Below are 24,218 nucleotides of genomic sequence, written 5' to 3'. Positions count from 1 at the left end.
GGAAGGGCCAGGGGGACACTATCCCGACATTCACCGCACGCTATTCTTCATACTCCATTATCCGTGCTCTACTCCACTCTACTCCATTATGCCGGCACCGCGTATAAACGACGAGTCGCTGTGGTACCCCACCCCCACCCCCGCTGGTCCATCCGACCACCATATGTCCATCAGGTCCTGCGTCCACGTCGTCCTCTACCTCGCTGTGTGCAACAGCGATAAACACCGGCCCGTGCGCGCGTCGAGACTCGGTTATCGAATGAGAAAAGTATGTACTTACTTTATATGCAGGAACCTGCTTTCATAATCAAACCTTGCCAGAATCCTGTATCCCTTTCGACTTCTCGCTTGCGAAAACCAAATGTCGACATGATAACGATTTTGACGATAATTGATACAATGTAAATGTAATAAATTATTATAAGAAATTACAACTGTATTTTTTTAAATCTGTCGTTTTTCTTTTTGTAGAAACATAACGTTATATAATTATTATATGTTATTCTATTAATATATTGTATATAGTTATTATATATATATATATATATATATATATATATATATATATATATATATCATTTATTAATAATTATATTATGGTATTAACAATAATAATTATGTATATAATTTATATATAAATAATTATTATTATATATTATTACATATAATTATAATATATATATATATATATATATATATATATATATATATATATATATATATTTTTTTTTTTTCTTTGCTCTTAGAATTTTTTAAAACTTTATTTCTTCGATATTGATATTCATGTTTCATTTTTGTTTTTTTTCTTTTTTTAAGCTAAATAATATACTATTATTATTTTTTTTTAAACTTGTTATTCTTTCGATGTCGATACTCACGTTTCATTTTTGTTTCTTTTTTCTTTTTAAAAAAAGAATCTTATTTTTTGAATGGTATCCTTGCTGTCTCCAAGATGTCCTTGCGTAGATTATTATCTCGAGAGAACTAGAACGGCAGATCTACATTAGGTAGATGGAAACGAATCTCTACAGAGGTCTCGTTAACGCCGAGGGTTCTAAAGCATTCTCACTGACGGAAGTGCGTATATGCAAATTTGCAAAAGATTTAATTAAACCTAGTCTCGGGAGAGAAATTCGCGTCTGCCTCGGGCCAAGTCATATGTACGTATATGATGAAGACACGTTTCACGTTTAGTATGAGTTAAGTATATCAAATAGCGTAGTATAGACTCAGTTCTATGGTGATGTAATTTTCGAACAGTGGCAACAAATTTTCAAATGCCAATATATTTTAATTATTACAGGCATAAAACAAGATAATATGTAAGCGGAGAAAGTACCGCGATGTAGAAGCGACAGGATGACTTATGGTTAGTGGTAGAGGGGTTGCCTACCGAAAGGGGAAGGCCTTAGAATAGAATATCGATATTTTTCCTCTGCTCGGGAAAGATTAATTAAAATATAATATATAAAAAAAAGATGTCTTCTTAATCTAAATAATGCAAAGTTCCAGGACGATAGAGAGATCGAGGATAGGTGGAGGGAGATTTGAAGAAAAGAGTCCATCTGTATCATATTTTGAAATACACTTTTTACTTCGACTCGGTCAAAAACTACGATAACAATAGATCGGTAGATATGTATATCGGAAATCATTTTTTTGTTTCCTTCGGAAACGCGCAGAGTGCCCGTCGCCGGCTTACAAAGGAAAAAAAAAAAAAAAAAAAAAAAAAAGAACGGACAAGCTTGCTGGCCGGCGCCGGTAACGGTGCCTCCCGCGAAGTCATTTTCATTTCGCGAGTCGTTTCCCGAGCTTTCGTTTCTCTAGCGGAAATTTCGATGTAAGGTCTTCGATGCCGGCACGTTCGTTCCTTCGTTGAATACTTGCGGGAGCTTTTCCCGTCGCGTTCCCCGCGACTCCTCGGTGAGAGACTCTTTCGCACGAATCGAATCCCATTCGATTTTACCGTCGGTTTGACCCGAACGTGACCGCACACGTGACAGCCTTTCGGGCTGCATTTCGAGATAATTATTCAGGGTCGCCGCGAATATCTCGCCGAAAGCGCAAAGCCGGATTCCTTCGCAGACCGAGAGGTATTGTATTTTTTTTTTTTTTTTTTTTTTTTTTTTTTAATGTTTATTTTTTATGTTTAAGGACGAAGGAAATCTTCGCGAATCGAACAGGGAAACTGAACGCGGAAGATATATATATTTACAGAGAGAAAAGGGAAGCTGATCGTCGCACAGCTTTGACGATATTGCACGATCCCGCAGCGGTCGCAATTATATATACTATGAAAACGTAATCGATGAAATAAATTAATGTATCGCGTCGTCTTAAAACGGATCATGACTCGATGAAACGACAATAATGGCCTAGCTATTTACACGTATATACATCCTGCGGATATCATTATAATAGTCGTCGCCGTCACCACTTTCACACCCGCGCTCGTTCTCTCGTACTCGCAATTCTCACTTAATTACAAATTCTTCTCCCCCCCCCCCCGCTTCATTCACTCTCTCCTAAGATTCGTTGGCGCGAGAAACACAACCGGTAAGAGAATTTTTATTTCCCGAAACCTTTCCGGAAGAGCTTGAGGAGCTCGGACACGCCCCGAGTTCCTTTCGATTCGAATTTTTTTTTTTTTTAATGCCCACTAAATTCGCCGTCAAGAATCGTCCTTGACACTTGGATAGTTTTCAAAGAATCACCATGTCAACACACTACAATTACATCGTCGTAGTATAGAAGCCGAGAGCTGGAAGAGCGATTTTTTGTTGTTTTTCTTCAAGCGTTACTCTCCTCTCGTCCTCCTCCAAGAGTTCTTCGGTCTCTCGACGGCCAAATCACTGGATAAGAAATTACACTCTCCTCCGCCTCTCAGTACGGTCTCCAGACGTTGTTGTCCGGTCTAACTTCCTCCTGCCTAACGCTGCAACTGTCCGCGACGGTCCTCTGTTCGGCGCTCTCGGAATTCTGGAACTGATTGCCGTAAAGCTGGGAGTAGAGTATGCTGGGCAGGACACCGGGCGTCGGAAAGTAGTTGCCGTAATTCTGTCCGAAGCCCTGCTCCTCGTGGACCGGGCTTTCGGTCGTGCTCGAGTCGGTGGACAGAGATCTGGGCGACACGTAATCCTGATACCTCTGGCTGCTGGAGCCGCCGGTCATCAGGCTGCTCAACGGATCCAGCGGGTCAGACTGGCCCGGTGTCGTGGTGTCCGGTACGACTGTGACAATTCGAGCAACGAGACTCAGTTCGAATAGAGACAAACAGCTGAGACAGCCTCTACGATCCTCCGAATCGGCTATAGATAGTTTCCAACCATGAGGCACAACCTTCCCACAGTGCTTTTCCTTTTTTTTTCCTCCCATCCAGATAAGAAATCTGACAAGTTTTCCCATTACAATTCCGACGAATGTGCGTGACATGTGGATCACGTTAAAGTTATCGGCTCTTGAGAAATTTATCAAGACGCTACAATAGGCTGTGACGGTTAAGCGATACCCCATGGTTGTTGGTTTCTCGAGGCCACAGCGAAATTCCACGATAATCGTGCAGCAGGCTGAACTTACGAGACGAGACCGCGGAGAAGGCGTCCTGCTGCGGCGTGGAACCTGTATTGCTGGTGCCAGAGGTGACGGTCGAGCCCGCCGTCGAGTCCGGTGCCGTCGGCGTGTTCATGGACGCTGTGCCGGCAAAGGACGCCAACGTCGACGCAGGCGGCGGCGGCGGAGGGGGCGGCGGCGGGGGCGGAAATGACGCCTGTGCGGCGCACGACGACAGGGGGCCCGGGAGGTAGCCGGCGTAGCCGGCCGTGCTGCCGTACCCCCAAGAATTGCTCGCCGTCAGGCCAAACTGTGACATGTCTAGAGAAACCTTCCGTTGCACGCCTTGCCCAAAAAAAAATACGCAGGAACGAGACAACTGATAATCTTGTGCAAAAGAGGAGGATGCGGGGAAAGAGCCTTTCTATGTAAAAAGAGATAAAGCATCAGGCGAAAAAAGCAATTAACGAGGGTGGAGACAGATAGCACAAAGAAACGCAACACGTGTAAGAAAAGCGGGCCAACATACAAATATCGATAGCAATTCGCCGACAGGGGGCGGGGGCGGGGCAGATCTGCCCCTCTCCGGCGCAGGCGGTCCGCGTCGAACGGAAAAGATAAATAATAATCGCGACAATCGGATAAAAGCAACAGAGGGATGAGAAAGGCACGGCAGGAAATTTTCGCCGGATTATATGCCAATTCGAATCGCTTCGCCAGGTAGCATCGGCGGCAGTCGGAGCCCTTGGCGAGCGTGTATTTTTGCGGGGTATAGGCAACGTCCCCGATAGATTTTCCAATGAGTCACGGGGGTTGAATGCAGAAAGGACGAGAGCACGAGAGAGCGTCCGCGCGAGAGGGACACGGACGGGGGTTGCGAGGGAAACGGACGGGGGTACATCGAGATCAAAGGGTTGGTCATCTCTTCGTTCCCTCCCCTCACCCCTCCCCCCTCCCCCTTGGCGTTGGCTGGGGCCAACTCAAATAACCGAGAGCTCGCCTCGGCGAGCGCCACCGGACCGTCGTCACGAGAGCTAACCCTAAATACTGCTACCCGCCTGCCTTTCACGTCCTTCGGCATTACCGGATTCCTTGCGGTCCAAAGAGGAGGTCTCCCTTTTTATGGAAAATCGCCGAAAAGTTGGCGCACACGAGTCTCTGCCCGAAATATGCGGGGATTCAAATACCGGATTGAATCCTCGGAGCTCTCGCTTTCACAGAAGAAAAAAAATTAATTGTTTTCATTGTATCTTTTTTTTTCTTTTTTTGCAAGGAAACATTTTATATTATCATATCGGAAAAGAAGAAATAATTTATTAATATATAATATATATATATATATATATATATATATATATATATATATATATATATATATATAGAGAGAGAGAGAGAGAGAGAGAATATATATTCTAAACTTTTACAATTTTATCGGAGAAAAAAATAATCTCGCGGGGTGAGTGTCTCTCGAAATCAAATTCGCCAAGCTTGTAGTGTGAGAATAATACGGCCGCGTACGCGTATTATCGGACGACCAGATGCCCGATGAGGGGGAAAAAAGTTAATAAAGGAAATATTCGGCGTGCTTCGTATTTTATCGGGAAATTTAGCTAGAACAGCGGAGCAGTCAGCCCTCACGTCTGAGGTAACTCATTAAAATGGCTGATCTCTCTCTCTCGAATTATTGTTTAAAACTCTTTTTTTTTTCTCGTCCCTTCTTGCACGCTCACCCGGAACCCGCGTTTATCGGTGTTATCGCACGCCCGAGAAGAGTATTAAAAATTTTTATCGCGCACCCCAGATATCGTGCTCGTCGCTCCGATTTGATCACATTGATCGCGCAACGCGATATTAATCGACGATCGAGAGCTCCTTTTTTTTCTCTCCTTCCTTTTTTTTTCTACAATTAACGAGACAACCTAACAATCTCTCTTGATATAACTTTGACGACGCACTTTGCGCATACAAATTCGCGAATCTACGTTATAAACGCGGAGAGAGAAGGTGAGGCTGCGCCCCCAAAACACAGGCAGCCAACCGACTGGGACGCGCGCTTCCGTGGCAACCCCTTTAATATAATATTTAATCTAGCTTTGAACAGGCTTGCGGTTTCCGCCTCTGAAGCCGAGAAGCTAGCTGCCGAGCCTATATCCAAAAGCGGTACTTCTGTACTCAGACCAGTAACAGTCTGGTTGGAAATATTCCCGAACTCGACAGAAGCCGCCCGGCTCGATGACAAAAATTATCTAAATTTCATAACAGGCGATTAAAAAAAAAAAGAAAAAACAAAAGCAAAATAAAATAAAAATACCTCTTCTCATGTATGTATAAAAGTCCACTACTTTTACATGTCTTATGTTCTTGCGTTAAATTTTGCAAATTTAATTTTATATATTAAAAATCGCGAGGGTAGAGGGACCTCTTGCAGCGAGAAAAACACATTAATGCAAGCCGGTAACAGAGGGAACATTACACACATGCATAAAGCAAGTTACACATATTGACGAAACATTTAAAGCCGAGCTGTTGAGCGATCGAGGGTTGCGATCATGCGGGGATGAACTCGGCCGTCGATTTACTTACTCTGACAATTACCGGGCATCGCGTGTCTAAAGGAAGACAACGGATCCCTCGGCTGGAGTGGATTCGGTAACGGTTGCAACGGATTCGGCAGAGGTTGCAACGGATCCACCAGAGGCGAGGCAAAGAACGGGCCGCCTCGTTGCGAGGCGAACGCGAAGGCGTGAAATTGTTGCTGCTGCCCTAAAAGAGACAGCACTGCGATCAACCGTGCGCCTGTCCGTTGGACCCCCGGTATACAGGTATCAATCACCTGTCTCTTACGCGCGCCATTTTCCTCGAAAACAACGTCTCGCAGGAAAAAGGAGCCAAATATTTACACGAATTTTGTCCAACGCATATAAATTGCATGGTAATAATTTATATACGTTCCTTTCGTACGATCGATAGAAAAAGATACACAACTAAATGCCACCCCTTCGAGAGCCGAACGAACGAGGGAGACACGAGAGAAAGAGAAAAAGAGAGAGAGAGAGAGAGAGAGGCATCGATACATTTTATTTCCCTGCGACGGTGTCGCCAACCCAATTAAAGACGTCCCAATAGGCGGACATCCTATCCGGCTGTCCCTGGCTGGAGGTCGTCGCACAGGACACAGTCTCGTGTGCAGGTTGAGCTCCCTTCCCCTAAAGGCAACGATCCAACGCGGAAGGCACCGGAGGCCAGAGAGACCGACACGTAGAGGGTCGTGAGAGAGGAGACGGAAGGGAGGTGGTGGCGGACGGAGGTCCCGCCGTCCTGATAATCCAATCGAAGCCCTAATTCTAACTCGGCAACCCGAAATTCCCGCCGGTTTGCTGAATAGGGTACGCTCGATCCGGGGACACAATGGGGGCGCGACGGCGGAATACCGACGGGTACCGAGACTAACGAGATCCTGTTAAACGACCGGCGCGGCGATTCGAGCACACGCCGCAGAGGACCCGGTAGAGAAAATTCTATAGGTCGGATACAGTCTCCTTCTTAGATGGAGCGCCCTTTATTCGCCTTTTAAATCGTTAGCCGCGACATGAATTTACTGGTCAATTCCATTAACCAAGTTGTCCTTGTCTACGTGCACGTTAAATTATTTTCAACAGAGACATAGAGAAATATGTAAAAACATAAACATATATTTCTACATTTCTCTGGATGCATATATTTAATCATGTGTATCAAATTATCATTTATTTTAAGGGGATACCAAAGTACCGAATTTTAACCTAACAAAACAATATATATTTACTTAATATAAGAGTTGCAATTTATGTACATAATATAAAATACGTTTTCCCCTCTCAGAATTGCATGAAAGAATATTTGTCAACTTTTAGAAATGAGCTTAGAAGCCTAAGTGTGCTGCACAACATTTGTTATCCCCTTAAACATATATAAAATATATTTCAAAATAACTATAGCCATAGAAAAAAAAAATTTCTTTTTTTCATATATAAATATAAATATAAATATATTATAGTACATACATATAAATAAAAATATATTTTAGTACAGTAATACAAGTAAGTCTTGAAATATACTGAATGTAAATAAAATAAATTGCAATTTGATGGAAGCGAGCAAATATGCATCCAGAGAAATGCAAGAAATTGTGCATTCATGCGTGAGACGATCGAACGCGGAACGAACAAATAAACCTTATCTAAGACAACAGCGAGCGAATGCTTCGCGCGCGCGAAGGGTTGTAATTAATTAAACAAGCAATTCATTACACATTCTACCCTCGTCTGGTAGCCGAAGGTGGCCGCCGCCGCGGAAAGGCTCTGCGGGGTCCAAGGAAATTGATTGAGAGAGATTCACAGCCCGGGGTTCCGGATGCTTCTCGCGACGACTGTATACTCGCTCATTCGGGATCTGAAGGTTCGCGGTCTTCGACCAAACGAAACGATGGGAAAGATCGAAAATGAGAGCGTCGCGCGCTCTCACCATCCATCCCAGAAAGAGAGAGAGAGAGAGAGAGAGAGAGAGAGAGGAGCCTGATTTCGGGACGACGCGGGTGAAAAGGGGGGCCGACGGGGCGAAATGAGGATCTGTCGTTGCCAGCTGCTAACTCTCGAGAAATTCCCTGGCAGTCAGGGCGCGCAAAGAGGAGGGTGTCCAATGAAATCGATAGCCGCGACTTGCCGAGAACTTACAACTTTGTCCAATCCGCCGTCGATTGCCTTTCTTTCTAATCCGCGGAAGAATCAATCAAAAAGTATCGTCAAAAGTCACCGAATACGTGTGGATTTCAATGAATCGAGATTAAGGGTAATTGATATTGATAATAATAATAATAATATAATCCAAAGCGTCTTGAAATATAATTTTGAAAAATATACCCTCGGGCGCGCGCGCGTCGCAAATAATGATATAACGATAACTGATTAGCGAAAAAAATTGACCGCTCATTATTCGTCGGTTCGTTTAAATGTAGAGAAAGTAACGTGGGGTCCCCGGACCGTTTAGAAAAGCGAGCAATCTATCCGGAGGGTCGCACGAGTGCTCGACGCCTAATGAAATACTGCGAAGAACGGCGCGCCGAATTCAAAGGGTTAGGCTGACGTGATAAATTCGTGGGTCGAGCGGCATAATTTATTAAATCTATCAAGTCGTACGAAACTACCGAAACAAATCCTTGTTTCAAGTTCCCGCCACTTCTCGTCGCGTTTTGAAAAAAAAAAAATATATAATAATAATTTATGACTTGAATATATTTTTTGTGTCTTTTAAAAATTGTTACATTAATTCAACACATAAATATCTTATTATATTATATAAATATATATAACATATAATTTATATAATAATACTAATAATAATAAATATATAAAAATATAATTATATTATATATATATATATATATATATATATATATATATATATATGTATATTAATTATTGTTAATTATATAAACTATTTGTAAATTAAATAATTCAATAAATATATATAAATCAGGTAATGATAAAGTTAAAACGCAATTCAATAAATGATGTATAAAACAGTAAATGCGTTATTCACACAAAAATGTCTAATAATTGGAAAATCTTTTAGCTCGTTCGCAAACATGATAGGAGGCACGTGGGTCGCGGCTTTGAAAGAAGCGCACGCGGACCACCCAGGAAGACAAGAGGTCCTTTCATCTCGCGCCGTCATCTCTCGAAATTGTCGCGCCGTTTACCCTGATTCAGCAAACGGTTTGTTTTCATAGTAGATTTCAAAGCGCCGACTATGACGAACGCTTATTTCCGACTAGTTCTTACGCCACCTTAACGATCACTAAAAAAAATTCATATCCGTCGCGCGTTTGCTTTAAAGAAGATTTGCTTTTTTAACATTATCCTCTTATTGATCAGAGGAGAGGCAATTTTAATCGCATCAGTTTACGAAATTAATTACTATAACCCATGTGTTGAAAGGCGCGATTTTCATACGTCATAATATTCGCCCTCGAATCGTGATAACAAATTTCGTTTTTAATCCCGAAATGAGAGGAAGAGCGTCGGTGGCATTAATATCGTAAGAGAAATGTCTATCTCTCTCTCTCTCTCTCTCTCTCTCTCTCTCTCTCTCTCTCTCTCTCTCTGAAGCGTCACACGTAGTATTTTGCTTGGATGCGCGTCTCCGAAGCGGTACACCGAAATTTCGCGTTTTCATATTTTGGATTTATGACGGAAGTTTCGTGGGTGGTCCGCAGATGCGGCCAAGCCGGCGGATGTGGTCGCAATTTCCCAAGGTACCAAACTTATGCCCTCCCCCCTTGGCCGCCCTCCTCGCCCGTATTACTACCACCCGGAGACCGCCGCGCCGCCTCGATATATTAAAGCTATCGGATATTTTTGGTACGCCTTCTCGCAGACGACATTACGCTCTCTGAAATAATCCTAAGCCGTCGGGCTGCCGTCGCGTCCGTAATTAAACCAAAGCCTCCTAATTTTGCAGCAATTTCGAGGGAGAAAAAGAAAGAAAGAAAAAAAAAAAAAAAAATAACACGCTACCTGAAAAACTGTCCAACCCCCCCCCCTCTCACTGCGAGATTTATGTAAAGCGATTGGATATGCGTAACCTTGGAAATTCTGAAGGAAAACCGATCTCGCGTCCGTTCCACGCCACAAATTGGCACGTCTGGAACTAAACTTCAAGAGCGCACAATGCGTTACGCGGTAGGTAGGTAACAAACGGAGAATGAGAGAGACGTTTCCTTCTCCTCGCCCCCTACAGCGAGAGAGAGAGAGAGAGAGAGAGAGAGGGGGAGAGAGAGAGAGAGAGAGAGAGAGAGAGAGAGAGAGAGAGAGAGAGAGAGAGGGACCCCTGCAGACAGCGGGTCGACGACTACTGGGTGGAGAATCCTCGGTAATTGTATGTCTCGGCGGTATAGCTGTTCGCGGAGGAGTTCTCGCGATCGGATATCCGCCAAGTTTGTAGGCGTCGCCTTGCGTTTTGGCTAAAGCGTCGCGATACACGCGCACGCACGCACGCACGCATCTCCAGGGCGGGCAACGCCCGGCAGCTCTTTGTCAATGTTATGGCGGGGGCCCGCTGGTTATAAATAATGGCAATTGCGCGAAACTTAGCCTTAGGAGGCAACGTCCGACCAGTACGAACCCGCACATCGAGGCCATTTCGAGAACCTGCGGTTTTCGCTGCCTCTGGTGCCACGCTCGTTCGTTAAGCGCTACCATCGTTTCGGGGGACTCCCCGGGAGTCTCGGGGGATTCCGCGCGACAGAGTAAAGTGTATAATAATATATAAATGTATATAAGAATAGCAATGCTTACAGTGATACTCACTGGTCTTGGATCGCGGCTCGCGCGGCCCGTCAACTGTCACCTTGATAGCCTTGGTGTAGGTGGCGACTTGAGGCGGCGTCGTCGACACCGTTATCGTCAGGGTGAAGCTCTTGCCTGAAACATGAGATATATACAGTTAACACGCTCGACCCCTGGCGTTTCTGCTCTTTAACGGTTTGACCAATCTATTAAATTTATCACCACACATTCTTGTTGGCAAACATTCAATTTTAATGCACCGCAATGCGCAAAGCGGGAATGCCTGCAGAATGAACTTTCAAAAATGTGTATATATATGTATATATATGTATATGTACGTCAGACGTGCATTTTTAGCGTCGATGCCGCGGACGCGTCGATTCGCGGACGCGCCTATTCAACCGACGTCGAAAGTTCGCAAACGCGGTTAGCCGGGGCGAAACTCCGTGGTAACCGAATTACACGTCGGTAATGTATCGAGGGCGTCGTCGACGGTGACGGTGGCCAGCCAGCGCGGCCGAGTTAAGGGAACAGAGAACGGAGGACCCGTTCAATGGAGGCGGCTGTTCTCTCGTTAAAAAAGCCTCGGTTACGCGCGAAATAATGTGTGTCGTGGAAAAAGCGAGGGGGACAAGAGGGATTGATGATGGGAGCCGTGTCGGGGCGGGGGGGGGAGGAGGGGGGAGGGGTGAAACGGGATGCGTTCACCGCAATTTCATCCCGCGAACGCGCCGAAACTTGACCGCGACGCGCGATCGATTCGACAGCGCGCGAGAGCGAGCAAAGTGATAAAAAAAAAGCGCGGGAAAATGCGGGGTAATCGTCGTATCCTCGATTCGCGAAAAGTCGCCGCGGCAAAAAATTGCGCGCGAGTGGAGGTTCACCGCAATTTTAACCCTTCGTCCTTTTTCATCACCGTACATATATATATATATATATGTATATCCGCCGATCGAGTGACACACGCATGTTCGTATACATTTTTCGGTTGTTGCCGGATTTTTTCACGATGCATTTACGTGCTGCGATACAATTTTCAGGGCGTCTATTCAAATCTTGTAAAAAAAAAAAAAAAAAAAAAATTTTCTGAAAATCCCCTGATCCCACCAAGTATTTTGTTCAAAATTCCGGTTAAAGAGAATATTTTCAAAATTGTTTGATGCAATTTTTTTCTAATATAAGGTTTTTATCGCATGCTTTTTCTAATGTTTTTCACTCATATGAAAAAAAAAAAAAAAAAAAAAGAAACAGTCTCATAAATTTCAAGTGAAGAAAATAATTTTCGTAAGATAAACATTTTCCTTTTTTTTATCACTAAAAATTATTATAGGGAATATGTTTAATATTTTGTTAAGACATTGAATACACATAAACAGAGCTAAATATAATTTAAACACGATTCACTCGTTTAAAATATAAGAGCAAAATTATCAGAGTGATAATTTTTCAAAAAATTCCCAGATTTTTTTCAAATGCAAAGGAAATCCCTGAGCAAGTCTTATATGCTTTCTCAGGGCATAGGCACCTTGAACCTTACATCTGACGTGACAAAAAGGACAGTAATGATCATCTCACTAACCCATATATCGCGTGTCTCACGCACGCGACGGCTACACGTAGAAAACAACACGAATTCGTTTTAAAACGTGTTTCCTTGAAATTAGATACGATAATGCTGAAAGGTAGCGTCGCTTTTATCCTCCGCCATCGGTTTACAATAATAAAAGATAACACATTATGTTATTTATATCCGCCCCTAAACGACTTCTTCCTGCTAATGCATTATAACGCTCACGTTACCCCTTTCGCGTGCGGCCATTACTATATTTTTCTATCAGACCCATTAGACACTTTACGTTTTCGTACATAGAAGAGCAAAGTGGCGATAATCGATCGGGTCGACAAAGTTCACCGTCGACTCGGACCCTCCCGAGCCAGCCTGACGAGGGGTAGCAGACGACGGTAAAGACGTAAGATGATCGATGGCGGGACGGAAGAAAAAAATGAACGAGGAGGCAGGGGCGAGGTGGAAACATCGCGCAGAAATAATGGCGAGTGTCGAGCGTGGCCACACGGCGGTTCGCCACGCGAGCCTTTCGTTTTCCAGCGGGGATTCCCCTCTCTTGGCGGCTACCGAGTCACGCCATTCTCTTTCTCTCTCGCCTGCCAACTCGCTCAGCCCTTTCACCTCTCCACCGCCATGATTCCAGTTAGGTGGATAGGTGAGCGTGGGTGTACGCGGGTATCACCCTCGGTGCCAGTCGCCAGTCCTACAACCATTAAAGATCGAGCCCGACGTCCTAGCCCTTTTATCCTAGTACCTTTTAAACGCTCGTCTCGTGGACTCTCATTTCCAGCTGCTTACGTAACTCGGCGATACGCGGAATCGGTTGCATTTATTCGAATCTTGTAAAGTATTTCCCGATTTCCCAGATGTTTTGGAACAAAAATTTTAAAGATTTTTTTTATGCAATTTTTTTTTAATAAAATCTTTTATTGTATACGTTTTCTAACGTTCTCACACTCGTACGAAGGAAAAACATATAGATTTCTTTTTTCATTAAAAATTGCAATAAAGAGTAATTCAATATTATGTCAAGACGTTGATTATATGTAGATCTGTCCAAAATCTGGTGCGACTGACTTTTTAATTTTTTCCTGCACAGCGCACTCTTTTTATTATTTGATTGCATTAGGAATATTTGATATTTCATAATTTCTAAAATCACCTAAAATTTCCAAGCACTAGCATATTTGCGTCATTAATATTATTTTTTGAGATTAAATTCCAGGTGTAGAACGAAAAATCACAATAATGTCAAAATACGTTAAAGTGACGAAAAAATGATGAAAAAGTGAGTTTTTGTAGTCATATGCTCATCATTTTGATGTCATGTGACATTACTTTGATATTATCCTGACTTTTTTTTGTTCTACTTGGAATGTGATAGTACGTTATTAGCGTTTGACGTAAAAATACTGTAAAAAGATATTAAATTTTGTTTTAAGCTGGGCAAAACATCTGGCGAAACGTATGAAATGATCAAAAGTGTGTAAGATAGTGATTGTTGGATCGTGCAATAATGATTTGGATCGTTCCAACGTTTTTAGATGAATCGAAAAAAACGCGCAAGCCAAAGAACCGAATCAAGATGTTGTTTTGCGTTTTCTTCGATTCGAAAGGCATTGCCAGCAATGAATTCATATCGAAAGATCGAACGGTGAATAAGTACTGATTATTATTCAGATGTTCTCTGAATCGTTTGCGGAATAAAATTCTTCGACTTCGGCTTGCATTTAGTGCACAAAAAAGGCATTTGGTTATTCTCAAAATTCAAGTTAATAATGACAGAAAAGCGTCAGTGACATCATTCAGGATGTCCACGAGACCGTAGTTTTTCAACGTTGCGTTGAATCCGAAAGAAGTATACAATAATTTAAATATAAAAAATTAAAAAGACAAAATTGACGTCTTGTGCATTTTTTCGATATTACATTCCGGACAGATCATGCATAAACAAAGATAGATATATGTAACACATAATCCATTTGGCTTGCCAACTGATTACAATATGAAAGAATAAAATTATCAAGGAGAATTTAAAAAAAAAATTCTAAAGTGCCAATAAAATTTAGATATAAAAGATATCCCTGAGGTTTTCAAGCGCCCCATGTTTCGCCGGTAGACCCCGTAATTTGTTCGCATATATTATAATAGCGTTACGCGCGCGTCGGGATATAATTTTCGAAATATCTCGAAAAGAATGACACATTTGCGCGTGTCGCGTTGTAAATTTAGGAAAATGCTACGAGTGGAGAAACTCGTCCCCGACGATTCGCTGATTATGCTCGTTAGCATATCTCCGTCCTCCGCAGCCGTATGGGAAAGTACGTATGTCTGTGCCGGTACACGTGTTCCCCCGCTGTATTGTATCCCTGTCGGGTGTACTGTGTCGGGCCAATTAATTAATTTCAGTTTTCCCCGAACGAAACGCAAATGCGCAATTGCAGTCTGATAACGAATTGATTACGGTCAGGAACTGCGGCCCCGTCACCGCGAGCGACTCGCCCGTTTTTCTTTTCGAAATGAAACGAGCCTCGCGCTGCGGCCGATAAATCAACACTTTGCCAGTGAATGCGTTTCATTCGATGCGTTTCATAAATTTTTATTACGCCCGCGGCGCGAGGATCAATGAGAATTATTCAAATATTTTCTGTTTAAATTGAACATTGCGTACACACGCACATTTTCCTTGAAAAAAAAAAAAAAAAAAAAAGTTTTTAAATTTTAAGTATTAAGAATGATTAATTTATTTAATTTATTATTATTAATTTATATTCGATTTGTAAATATTAAAAAATTAATTTTCTTTCTCCCGCAGATTTTTATCTACATTTATTATTAAAAGTAAAACTAGAATAAAATTCCTTTTATAGTCGGTATTTTTAATTTTGACCCTTGTTCGTGTTGTGTATTACAAGTAGAATGATTAATAGGTTTAAGAGAAAGTGTGTTGTAGAATTAAAGCAAGTTGGTAAGATTGGCGACGTTCCTGTGACGAAGTTTATTCACGACAGCAAAGTCGAAGGATACCTCGCTACGGGTTGGAACTATAAGCGCGCAAATGATCTATCTCGTTAAAGGGCTTAGGACCGAAGGGTGGAAACAATCCAGTACCTTCAGGGTAGACTTTGCAGTGATGGAGCAGGCATTACGGTCGAACGTGCGGGAAGGGGGTTACGGCTTATCATCGATATTGCAAAGCTCTCGACTATCGTGGCAGTACGCTCAATCTTGTCCGGGCTAAAAGCGGTTTTAGGCGAAGACAAAAGCGCCATGTCGTGCGTATAACGATCCCTTACGTTCGTCGCAATAGTAACAATGCTAAAGAAATTTTCGTACACGAATGACATTTGTCAATAATTGCGATTGACATTTGTAAATGAATATAATTTCGATATATTTTATTTTCAATTAATATATATATATATATATATATATATATATATATATATATATATATATATATATTAATTACACGCGCGCGATGCGATAAAGAGGAATGTCTAATCCTTGAAATCGAAAGGACAAAATCCCGCTGGCAAATCCGTACGTGCGAATATTTCCACGCTCGACAAACGGAGAGGCATCATTAAGAATTCCCGGGAGTTCGGCGCACATCGGTTTCCAGGGAATATTCAAGGAGCCAGAGAACCGTTAGGAATCCTGACGAGAGAGAGACACTTCTCTTACATTCTTCATCCTAGCTTATGTTAATTCCGCGCTCGGCGAAAACAATTGAGAGCTAATCCCAGACAAATGACTGACGCGTTCCCGTGAACTTGGGGGGCGGAAGAGTTTCCTCGCTTCCTAGATAGACAGAGAATTTGCGAGTTTCCCGATTCTCAGGCGATTATTAGCCTTCCTTTATCAATAGCATTGACAAAACACGACAACACTATAATACATTAAATGTCACCAATTGTTCTCTCATGTTAATTTTAAACATTAATGTACACATGTTAAATCGCAACTCGTATGACAAGTTATGTAAGCCAAACAACTTGATCGAAATCGTTAAAAGTGGGTCGGATGCCTTGAGTTAATCCAGGTTAGGCCCTGACGCGCGGGAGTTCAAAAGACGCACAGTTGGAGGAAATACCGGCTCTAATAACGTTAATTAAAACTCTAGTGAAACCTCAATTAATATCACCCGTCCCAGTGTTTCTCGTCGGCTTCTTCGAGCGACGCTCCGTCCCTCTCGGAGTTTCGCCCTTTTCCCGACCAGACTGGGCGGCAAAGCGGGAGAAGAAGGTCGCAGGGTGATGCCGACAAATAAAAGCCATTACCCACCCCAAGCGATCCTCTCTCGGATCCACCCCGCCCGCTCGGAGAACCAACCCCCTGAGTCGAGCCAAGAGACGCGACGCGCGAGAGACTTTTCCTCGGAGGGCCGAGGAAAAACGAGGGTTGTCTCAAGACGACCGCGACCTACCCTTACTACGCGGCGTACACCAAATTCTTTGAAGGGGTTTCCACCGTCGCCTTTCGACCCTCTGGTATTTTCTTCCGGCATAAAAGACGAAGGGCGACACGCTCTAAGCAAAGAGACTCGAGAACTTTGCAATTTTATGAATGGGGGAGAGGAAAGTAGGGCAAAAGAGAGAAAGAGAGAGAGAGAGAGAGAGAGAGAGAGAGAGAGAGAGAAATGTCACTTTCGTCGCGATGAATGAAATGTTTGGTGACGCAACTTTGGTTCCAATTTAAAGAAAGAAATGACTCACCCCTTCCGCTTCGGCCGACGAACCTCAGGTCGTTAAACTTGGCCACTTGATTCTTCATCAGAGCCGTTGAATTTCTCAGCTCGGCGCAGCAATTTTCATCGTTACCAGCGCGAACGGTCACGAGGGTACCGTCGCCCACGTCGCCGAGGGCTACGACCTTGAAAGCCACCGGAAGAGTCTTATTGGACCTCCAGTGCGCCGGCAGGACAGTGCAGACCAAATGCGGCGAGCCTGTTGACCGAAATATATCCCTTTCATCTTGTCGGCGAAATAATGTTTATATTGAACCTTTATCACGATAAAAAAAAAAAAAAAAAAAATATTAATCACCATCTGTCAAGGATCTTCATCTTGAAGAGAGCAAATTACCTGTTCTAACCAGCTCGCCGGGATGCTCGCTGACAAAGTCGCCCAGCGTCCTCTCGGCGAGGATGTCGCTGGTCATCTTGGTGTAGGCGTCGGTCAACGGGGAGACGCCCGACTCCGGCGAGGCCGCGGTGCCCGGAGCCGAGGCTCCTGTCAACTGCATCCTGCCACTCGCGCTGCTGCCGCTCTCGCTGGTACCGCTCGACGTACCGCCGCTACCACCGCCGGCGGACTCGTTGCTCGACGTCCTCACCGAGCCAGCTCCGCTTCCGGCTACCGTGCTTCCGCTGCCGCCGCCGTTGCAACGGCCGAATATATCCATAGGCAGTCAGAACATTGGATGAAACATCCTCCCATTCGGTTCACCAGCCGAGCAGAAAGAGTCTCGCGAGCATCTTTCAAAGGGCGCGTGATCTGTCAGATCAAGTCTGACGCGGAGGTTTAGAATCCTTGGTAAAATTCAGAAACAAGTCAGTGGCTCAGGAGATGCCGTTAGTTTCGATCGCTCTTCTCTCTAACGTCGGTATCGAGATAAATGTTGAACACGATGTGAAAATTCTCCTTAAATTCCTCCATAGAGTCGCGCATCGTCGTATAATCTTTACACTTTTGTGGCGAATTGATGGAGATCACTTCTTTCGCTTGGCATAATAGTATTAATTTTTATAAAAATTGAATTTCTTTTTAGCGACGAGATGAGTCAAGATTTAATCTTCAATATATATTATGTTCCAACGCGCAGCTGCATCTGTAAAAAAAAAACAAAACAAAACCTACTTTCAAGAATATGCTGCAACAATTTATAATTTCTTCCTTTTATATAAAATTATTATTTCTACAATTATTTATTCGTATTTAATGTATGAAACTATTAAATTTAAGCTTTGAATTGTCGAGAAATTCGATTAAAAAGAGCGAAAGAGACTTGGCAAGTTTTCGCGGCCGTCGCTGATCAACGGCATCTTAGCCACCCTTAATCCGTTTAATGAAATCTTGTATATATCCGTTATCTGACGATCGGAGACCCTCTAACCGAGTTCGCGTTCGAACCCTCGCGACGACACGACACCGACTCGGGAACGGACGCGAAAAAACGGCCGGCGGTGGTTGAACACGGCGGGTAAACGCGCGAAGAGAAACGAAAGGGGGTGAAAACGGTTGACACGAACGGGAACGGCTCGGCTCGCACACTTTTCACGCGGCTGGCCTCGTGACGTCACCGTTCATTCAGTAATTTTTGCGCACGTCACCGGGGCTGACACGCCGGATCCAGGTGGTTCCAGGAGGGGCAGACCGGCACGATGGTGGGGACGGAAAAAATAGGGGAAAAAGAACTCCCGGCGGTAGGCACCCCCCACACGAATGCCCAACCCCTACGCACGTACGACCGCGTGTCAAACTGCACGTGGCTACGTTTACTACGTTTGCCTCCTGTCAATGACGGTCTCGCGGTCTCGAAAATCCCGAGCCGGCCGATATCAAATTGATGATAAGACGAAGATACGATCAAAATATGCACGTACATGACTATGAATACAGTTATCATACGGTAAACATGTTAATCGATAACCGCAGTAATTGCTTCTTTAATTCCTGTCGGTCGTTACATTGAGAAGCTTCACGTTATTAAAAGTAATCTCGTTATATCAATCAAATGTAACAAATATATTAATCGATTATTTCGACTTTAGAATGTATAAGCGTAGATAAAATCATATATTGTGTTACATAATATTGTCCAAAGTATGTTATGAAAAGCAATTGTTGCGTGTTCAACATTTCTGTGAAACCAATACTGAAATTCGATTATATGAGGGAATAATGCAAAATGTTTATACGCTAAGAACAGTAATAATGACATTTTATGTATTCTGATTTTTTTTTTTTTTTTTCTTTCTTCCAAACAATTCTTTTATAAGAACGCTCAACGACTTTGCGACGGCTAAGATTCTCGCTTAACTTCGCATTCAAATCTCTTAGGAAACTCGTTCTGTTTACACTGTCTTCCGGTGGAATTATAACACTGATCACATATTATTATCCGATTCCAAACACAGCCTTTTGTAAATAATTAACATGTAAATTGAATGCGTGTAACATGAGCTTTACACGTTCTGCGAAATCAAAGAGAACTTTGAAAATTGAAAAATTTGATAAAAAAAAAAGAATCAACGTAATCACGTCGTCACGTTGTACAATAACTGTAAACTATAAACTGTGCGTTCACTATTTTTATTAAGACATTTATTAATATATTGCAACTGTACCTCCTTGCCATTCTCTCTTTTTCAATAACTGATATCGAAAAGAAAAAGGAAAAATATTTATCGATTTTTCAGAATGCGAGCATTAATAATACAACCCTTTCAAAAATCTTCACTTACTCGCATTTTAAGCACTCGATTATTCGTTTTACAACAGGACAATCGACGATTACTGATCAAGCGTTACACGTTAGCATATCACGATTTACGTCGTCGGGTCGACACTAAAAAAAATCACGCACTTGGATGTAGAAAGTTGTATTCGAAATAAGAATGACTGTGATCTCATCAAACACTTCACTTGGAACAAGCTATCCGGGAATGATATCTTGTCGGTTCTCTCATCAAGATCAGCCGAGTTCCAAGGACCTTTCCTACGATGATCCCCCCGTTAGGCGATCCCGAAGGGACCCCTTTGGCGGTTCGTTAGCGGCACCCTCGAATCATCCTCCTCGTTGCCTGAGAGAGTGCGAGAGCAGCGCGAAAGTGACAGCTCGATACAGTTGGCAGAGTGTATTTCTGAAGTATCCGTTGGGGTCACTAACTATAATTTCGGCGGTTCGTGTGAGGCAACAGCCGTTGACGCACTGGTCCATGCCAACACACGCAGCATCCCTTTCCCCTTTCCTGGTTCCTCTCTCACACCCCTCTGCCACCCCACTCCTTCCAACCTTCCTTCCCTATTCTGGCTGTCTCTCTCTCTCTCTTGCTCCCTCTCCCTCTCGCTCTCTTCCTCGCCCTCTCTCTCTTTCCGTCCCTCATTCCACCTAGCGTAAACCTCTTTCTCTCGCGCGCACGCCGCTCTTTATCGCTTTATCTCCCACCGGACTCGATCTCTCCCTCTCACGACGACGGCTTTCTTTCTCTCGGCACTCTCGCTCGCTCCCGCGTTTTCCTTCTCTCTTTCCCCTCGACCCTTTTGCGGTATGGCTCGCGTGCTGGACATACGGTGGGGAGCCGGGAGAGAGCCTTCGATCGATCTATCGAACCCCGATTTGATCGGTTTTCTCTCCATGAAACGTACGCGCGCGCGTACATTTTTTCTCCTCTCTCATTGCGCGCGATCTGCGTTGCAACATCTCGATACTTCCAATTAGGCTCCACGGGCAAAAGTTTTCGCGGAATTAATCACGTCAAATCCAATGCTGGATTTGCGTGCAAGGGAGAAACTTCCGGCATCGAATATCGGTGTAAAAGTTTGCGAAAATATATCATTTGTTCGATTTCAACAAATCTCTCCGAATCGGAACCGCTCTCTCTCTCTCTCTCTCTCACTCCCTCTCTCATTCCCTCCTTTCGATCAAAGAGAGGAAAGGAATGTTTTTTTTTCCTCAAAACGGCATCGTTGTTTCATATGCATCGGGACACTCGTACAACAGTATCCTCCCGTACAATGAAGCTTCACTTTCGAAAATCAAACAGTGGTCCCGGCGCATCCTCGCAGTTGCACTGTTTGTACGAATGTGCAAACAATGGAACTACCCATTTCCTGCGCGAATATATCCTGACGATATCCAACCGGTCGCGAACCTGCCGGCAGGCAAATACTCGAGGTTCTACGGACATGTGCGGACCCACACTTGTATAAAATCAACAAATTCGAAAAGATTTTCTTTTCTTTCTTTGCATCCCTTTGGCGCTTTTACAAAACGACATCTTCATGTCTCTCTTCAATCGGGAAAAAAATGCCGGATTTTTATACTTTGATTTTTTTTTTTTGTTTTTTTTTTAAGACACACTTAGTAACAGCCTATTTTTTTCTCCAACTTGTATAAAATTTTTTTTTTCTTTCATTAATAAATTTTTTTGAAGCGACTAATTAAATTCAAATATATATATCTGACAATTTGATCGGGACGAATGTTCCTTTTTTTTTTCCGCGAAGGAGACTCGAACGACAATTTAGTGGCGACTGTAATAATCTCCGAGCGACAACCCCCCGTGTGTTTGACAGTATATACGGCGTGGCTCAGGCAAAACGGAACGGAACGGAACGGAACGGAACGAAATGCGTTGGCGTTACAGAAGTATGCGAGGGCAGAGGGTGTATTCAGCGCCGACGAGACGGTGACAAACAGCGATACCACCGCTGGAAACGTGGAAACTGGACGGCCGCCGTCGTATTGACAAACGACCTAACGCCCGTGTGGACCATTGCGTTCGACGAGATTCGAATTATCTCTGTTGGAGCTTGTCAATGCAAATGCCATACCTACATTCAATTACCGCTCGTCACGCTCCGATCAACTGCCGGGCACGGCACAAACCAGGTAACTCCGCTATTCCACCACGTTTCTTTGCCCGCGTCCTCCGCGAATCGCGAATCTCCCTCCAATTTTACGGAAATCTCGACTCTCATTGTCGGCGGGAGCGATCGGTCGCGCTTTTCAATATCATCGCGATAGCGATGTAAAAAGACATGTGTAGCGATGGTGTAATTTTTGTAAAAACCCCTCAAGTGTTTTATCTATTTTTTAATCTGGCTCAAGATTTTTTTTCACCCTTAATATATCGTATTGTTGTTATTTTGTTAAATCGTTGAATTATAATTTTACGCGTTTATGGTGCTCCGTTATTTTCCTGTTCATTAAAAGGGGTAATCAATCGTTGAGCGCGTTTCTATTCATAGACACACAATCGCTGTGTAGGATACCAACCGATATAGCGACGCATTGAAGGACGTTAATTAATGAGCCATGCTATCGATGTAATTGTCGTCACGAGTTACTAATGTCTCATGTGTGCATTTAGAAAATAAAGTAAAAGCATGTTTGCATTTTTTAAGAATATTGTTTTTAAAATCTTTCGCAACTGCGTGTATAATGAAAAATTAACTCGATTAATTTATTATGAGAAACGCAATCGTGTAAATAGAATAATGTGATTAAAATTTTTATTCCCGAAACAAAGTCCCAGCAATCACGCGTAAAATTAATAATGATCTCAAATGATGAGGTGATTTTATATAAATACTCACTTAAATTTCAAAATAAAAAGCCCCAATCTTCCGACACGAGTCACGATCGATCGAAAGAATCGTTCACCGCAGATCTCGACTAGTCAATTCCAGAGCCAACGACGCTCTTCGTTCCTCGATGACTCTCGAGCTTACAAACGTCCCACCGACACGTGACAACCCCATCAAAGCTTGATGGGTTTTACAGGAGACCACAATCAATCGATGGTAACACTGCTTGTCCACACCGATCTTCGAATCTAAGCACAAGCACGTGGCAGAGAAAACGAGTAATTATTATCGCGCGTACAATTGTTACAACTTCAATTGTAAAAAGTTTAATATTATTATATTCATTCGCGAGCACCAGAGAAACGACAGCCAGATGATCGTAGGGATCATCGAATAAAATCCAACGCACCACACGTGTCGCGAACAATGTTCAAAGGATCAACGCTTTCACGTTTTGATAGAGAGGGAAAAAAAAAAAAAAAAAAAAAAAAAAAAAAAAACAAGTACACCAACCGAGGATCTAGAACTGTCAACGATCGATGGTGGATTCGATAGTCTACGATCGCAGGGAAATGGCACAAATCGTCGCGATAAACAGTGTCTCTCACCAGATCTTTGATCGCAATACACGCGGGCATGTGTCACGGCGATCGACCAATAACATCCCGTTGTTCAATGACCGCCCACCCCTCGGAAAAAAAACCTCGTGCCATACCATACGTATATAGGAGCGATATTGGCGCGCGCGTGGCCCGGCTGAAAAACCGGTTCGTCGGTATACGCTCGATTGGACAACAATACACGAAGAACGGCGGCACCGGGGCACTACAGCAGAAGCAGCAACAACAGCAGCACCAGCAGCAGCAGCAGCACCAGCAACCGTGCCGCGTGAATACTACACACCGCCCTCCCCTTCCCCTCCCTTTCGCCAGGACCCCCTCCGTGTCCTCCCTCCGCCAACATCCCCCTTTCTCGCCCACGCACCGCGCGCGTCCGCCCCAGAGTTGTATCCCGTCTCGGTTCCACCGTCGATCTCCTCTCCTCGCCATCCACGAAGGCACCCCACGAAGCCCTTTCTCCCTCCCCGCTTTCTCCGCTTCGTCCCCTCTCGCGTGTGGCCGCCCCTACTATGTGCCGCGGCCACCCCTACGACGCCGACGAGGGGGGTCGTACGTGCCGTGGGTAGGGGGCGCCCGCGGACGAAACATGTGTAACGCGCAGCCTTGATTACACGCGGGCTTGTAAAAATTATTATTATGGCCGCTGCTGGCGCGCGGCTGCACCGACCGACCGACCGACCGACCGACCGGACGGACGGCTGATTTTCCGCGCCCTCGTTGCCGCTGATTCTCCTCCTGTCGCCTTCAAACGGGACAGGATAACTTTTATTTTATGCGACCATCTAGGAGGACGCGGATAATTTTTTTTTTTTTTTTCAATTTTCCAATCAAACATATTCCT

At 43.8% G+C, this 24,218-nt stretch overlaps 1 protein-coding gene across 8 annotated transcripts; it reads right to left on the bottom strand.

Annotated features, from left to right (window-relative positions):
- Positions 1-874: 874 nt before the first annotated feature.
- Positions 875-23,851, bottom strand: LOC140672688 (uncharacterized). 8 transcript variants are annotated; one of them, XM_072905055.1, is made up of 8 exons: positions 23,473-23,851; positions 22,767-23,005; positions 17,529-18,273; positions 17,160-17,390; positions 10,884-11,009; positions 6,133-6,327; positions 3,577-3,894; positions 875-3,230 (listed from the first exon to the last, which is right to left on the bottom strand). In XM_072905055.1, exons 3-8 carry the CDS (start codon positions 17,845-17,847, stop codon positions 2,884-2,886), a joined length of 1,536 nt encoding a protein of 511 aa, XP_072761156.1. In that variant the 5' UTR covers positions 17,848-18,273; positions 22,767-23,005; positions 23,473-23,851; the 3' UTR covers positions 875-2,883. The 8 variants fall into 8 exon arrangements, with proteins under 8 accessions (XP_072761156.1, XP_072761155.1, XP_072761154.1 ...); XM_072905054.1 differs by lacking the exon at positions 23,473-23,851 and having other exon boundaries at positions 22,767-23,210; XM_072905053.1 differs by lacking the exons at positions 22,767-23,005; positions 23,473-23,851 and adding an exon at positions 19,910-20,362.
- Positions 23,852-24,218: the final 367 nt, after the last annotated feature.

The sequence above is a fragment of the Anoplolepis gracilipes genome, chromosome 13, assembly GCF_047496725.1.
Source record: "Anoplolepis gracilipes chromosome 13, ASM4749672v1, whole genome shotgun sequence".
Classification (NCBI taxonomy): Eukaryota; Metazoa; Arthropoda; class Insecta; order Hymenoptera; family Formicidae; genus Anoplolepis; species Anoplolepis gracilipes.
This window is presented reverse-complemented; position numbering and strand designations above follow the sequence as displayed.

Bases quoted from the DNA above. Each gene is read 5' to 3' on its own strand.
- LOC140672688 (XM_072905055.1), bottom strand. From the start codon at position 17,847: ATGGATATATTCGGCCGTTGCAACGGCGGCGGCAGCGGAAGCACGGTA. The intron at 17,391-17,528 runs GTAATTTGCTCT...TTCGGTCAACAG, and splicing joins CGGCGAGCTGGTTAGAACAG to GCTCGCCGCATTTGGTCTGC. The intron at 3,895-6,132 runs GTAAGTAAATCG...TTTTTGGGCAAG, and splicing joins GATGCCCGGTAATTGTCAGA to GCGTGCAACGGAAGGTTTCT.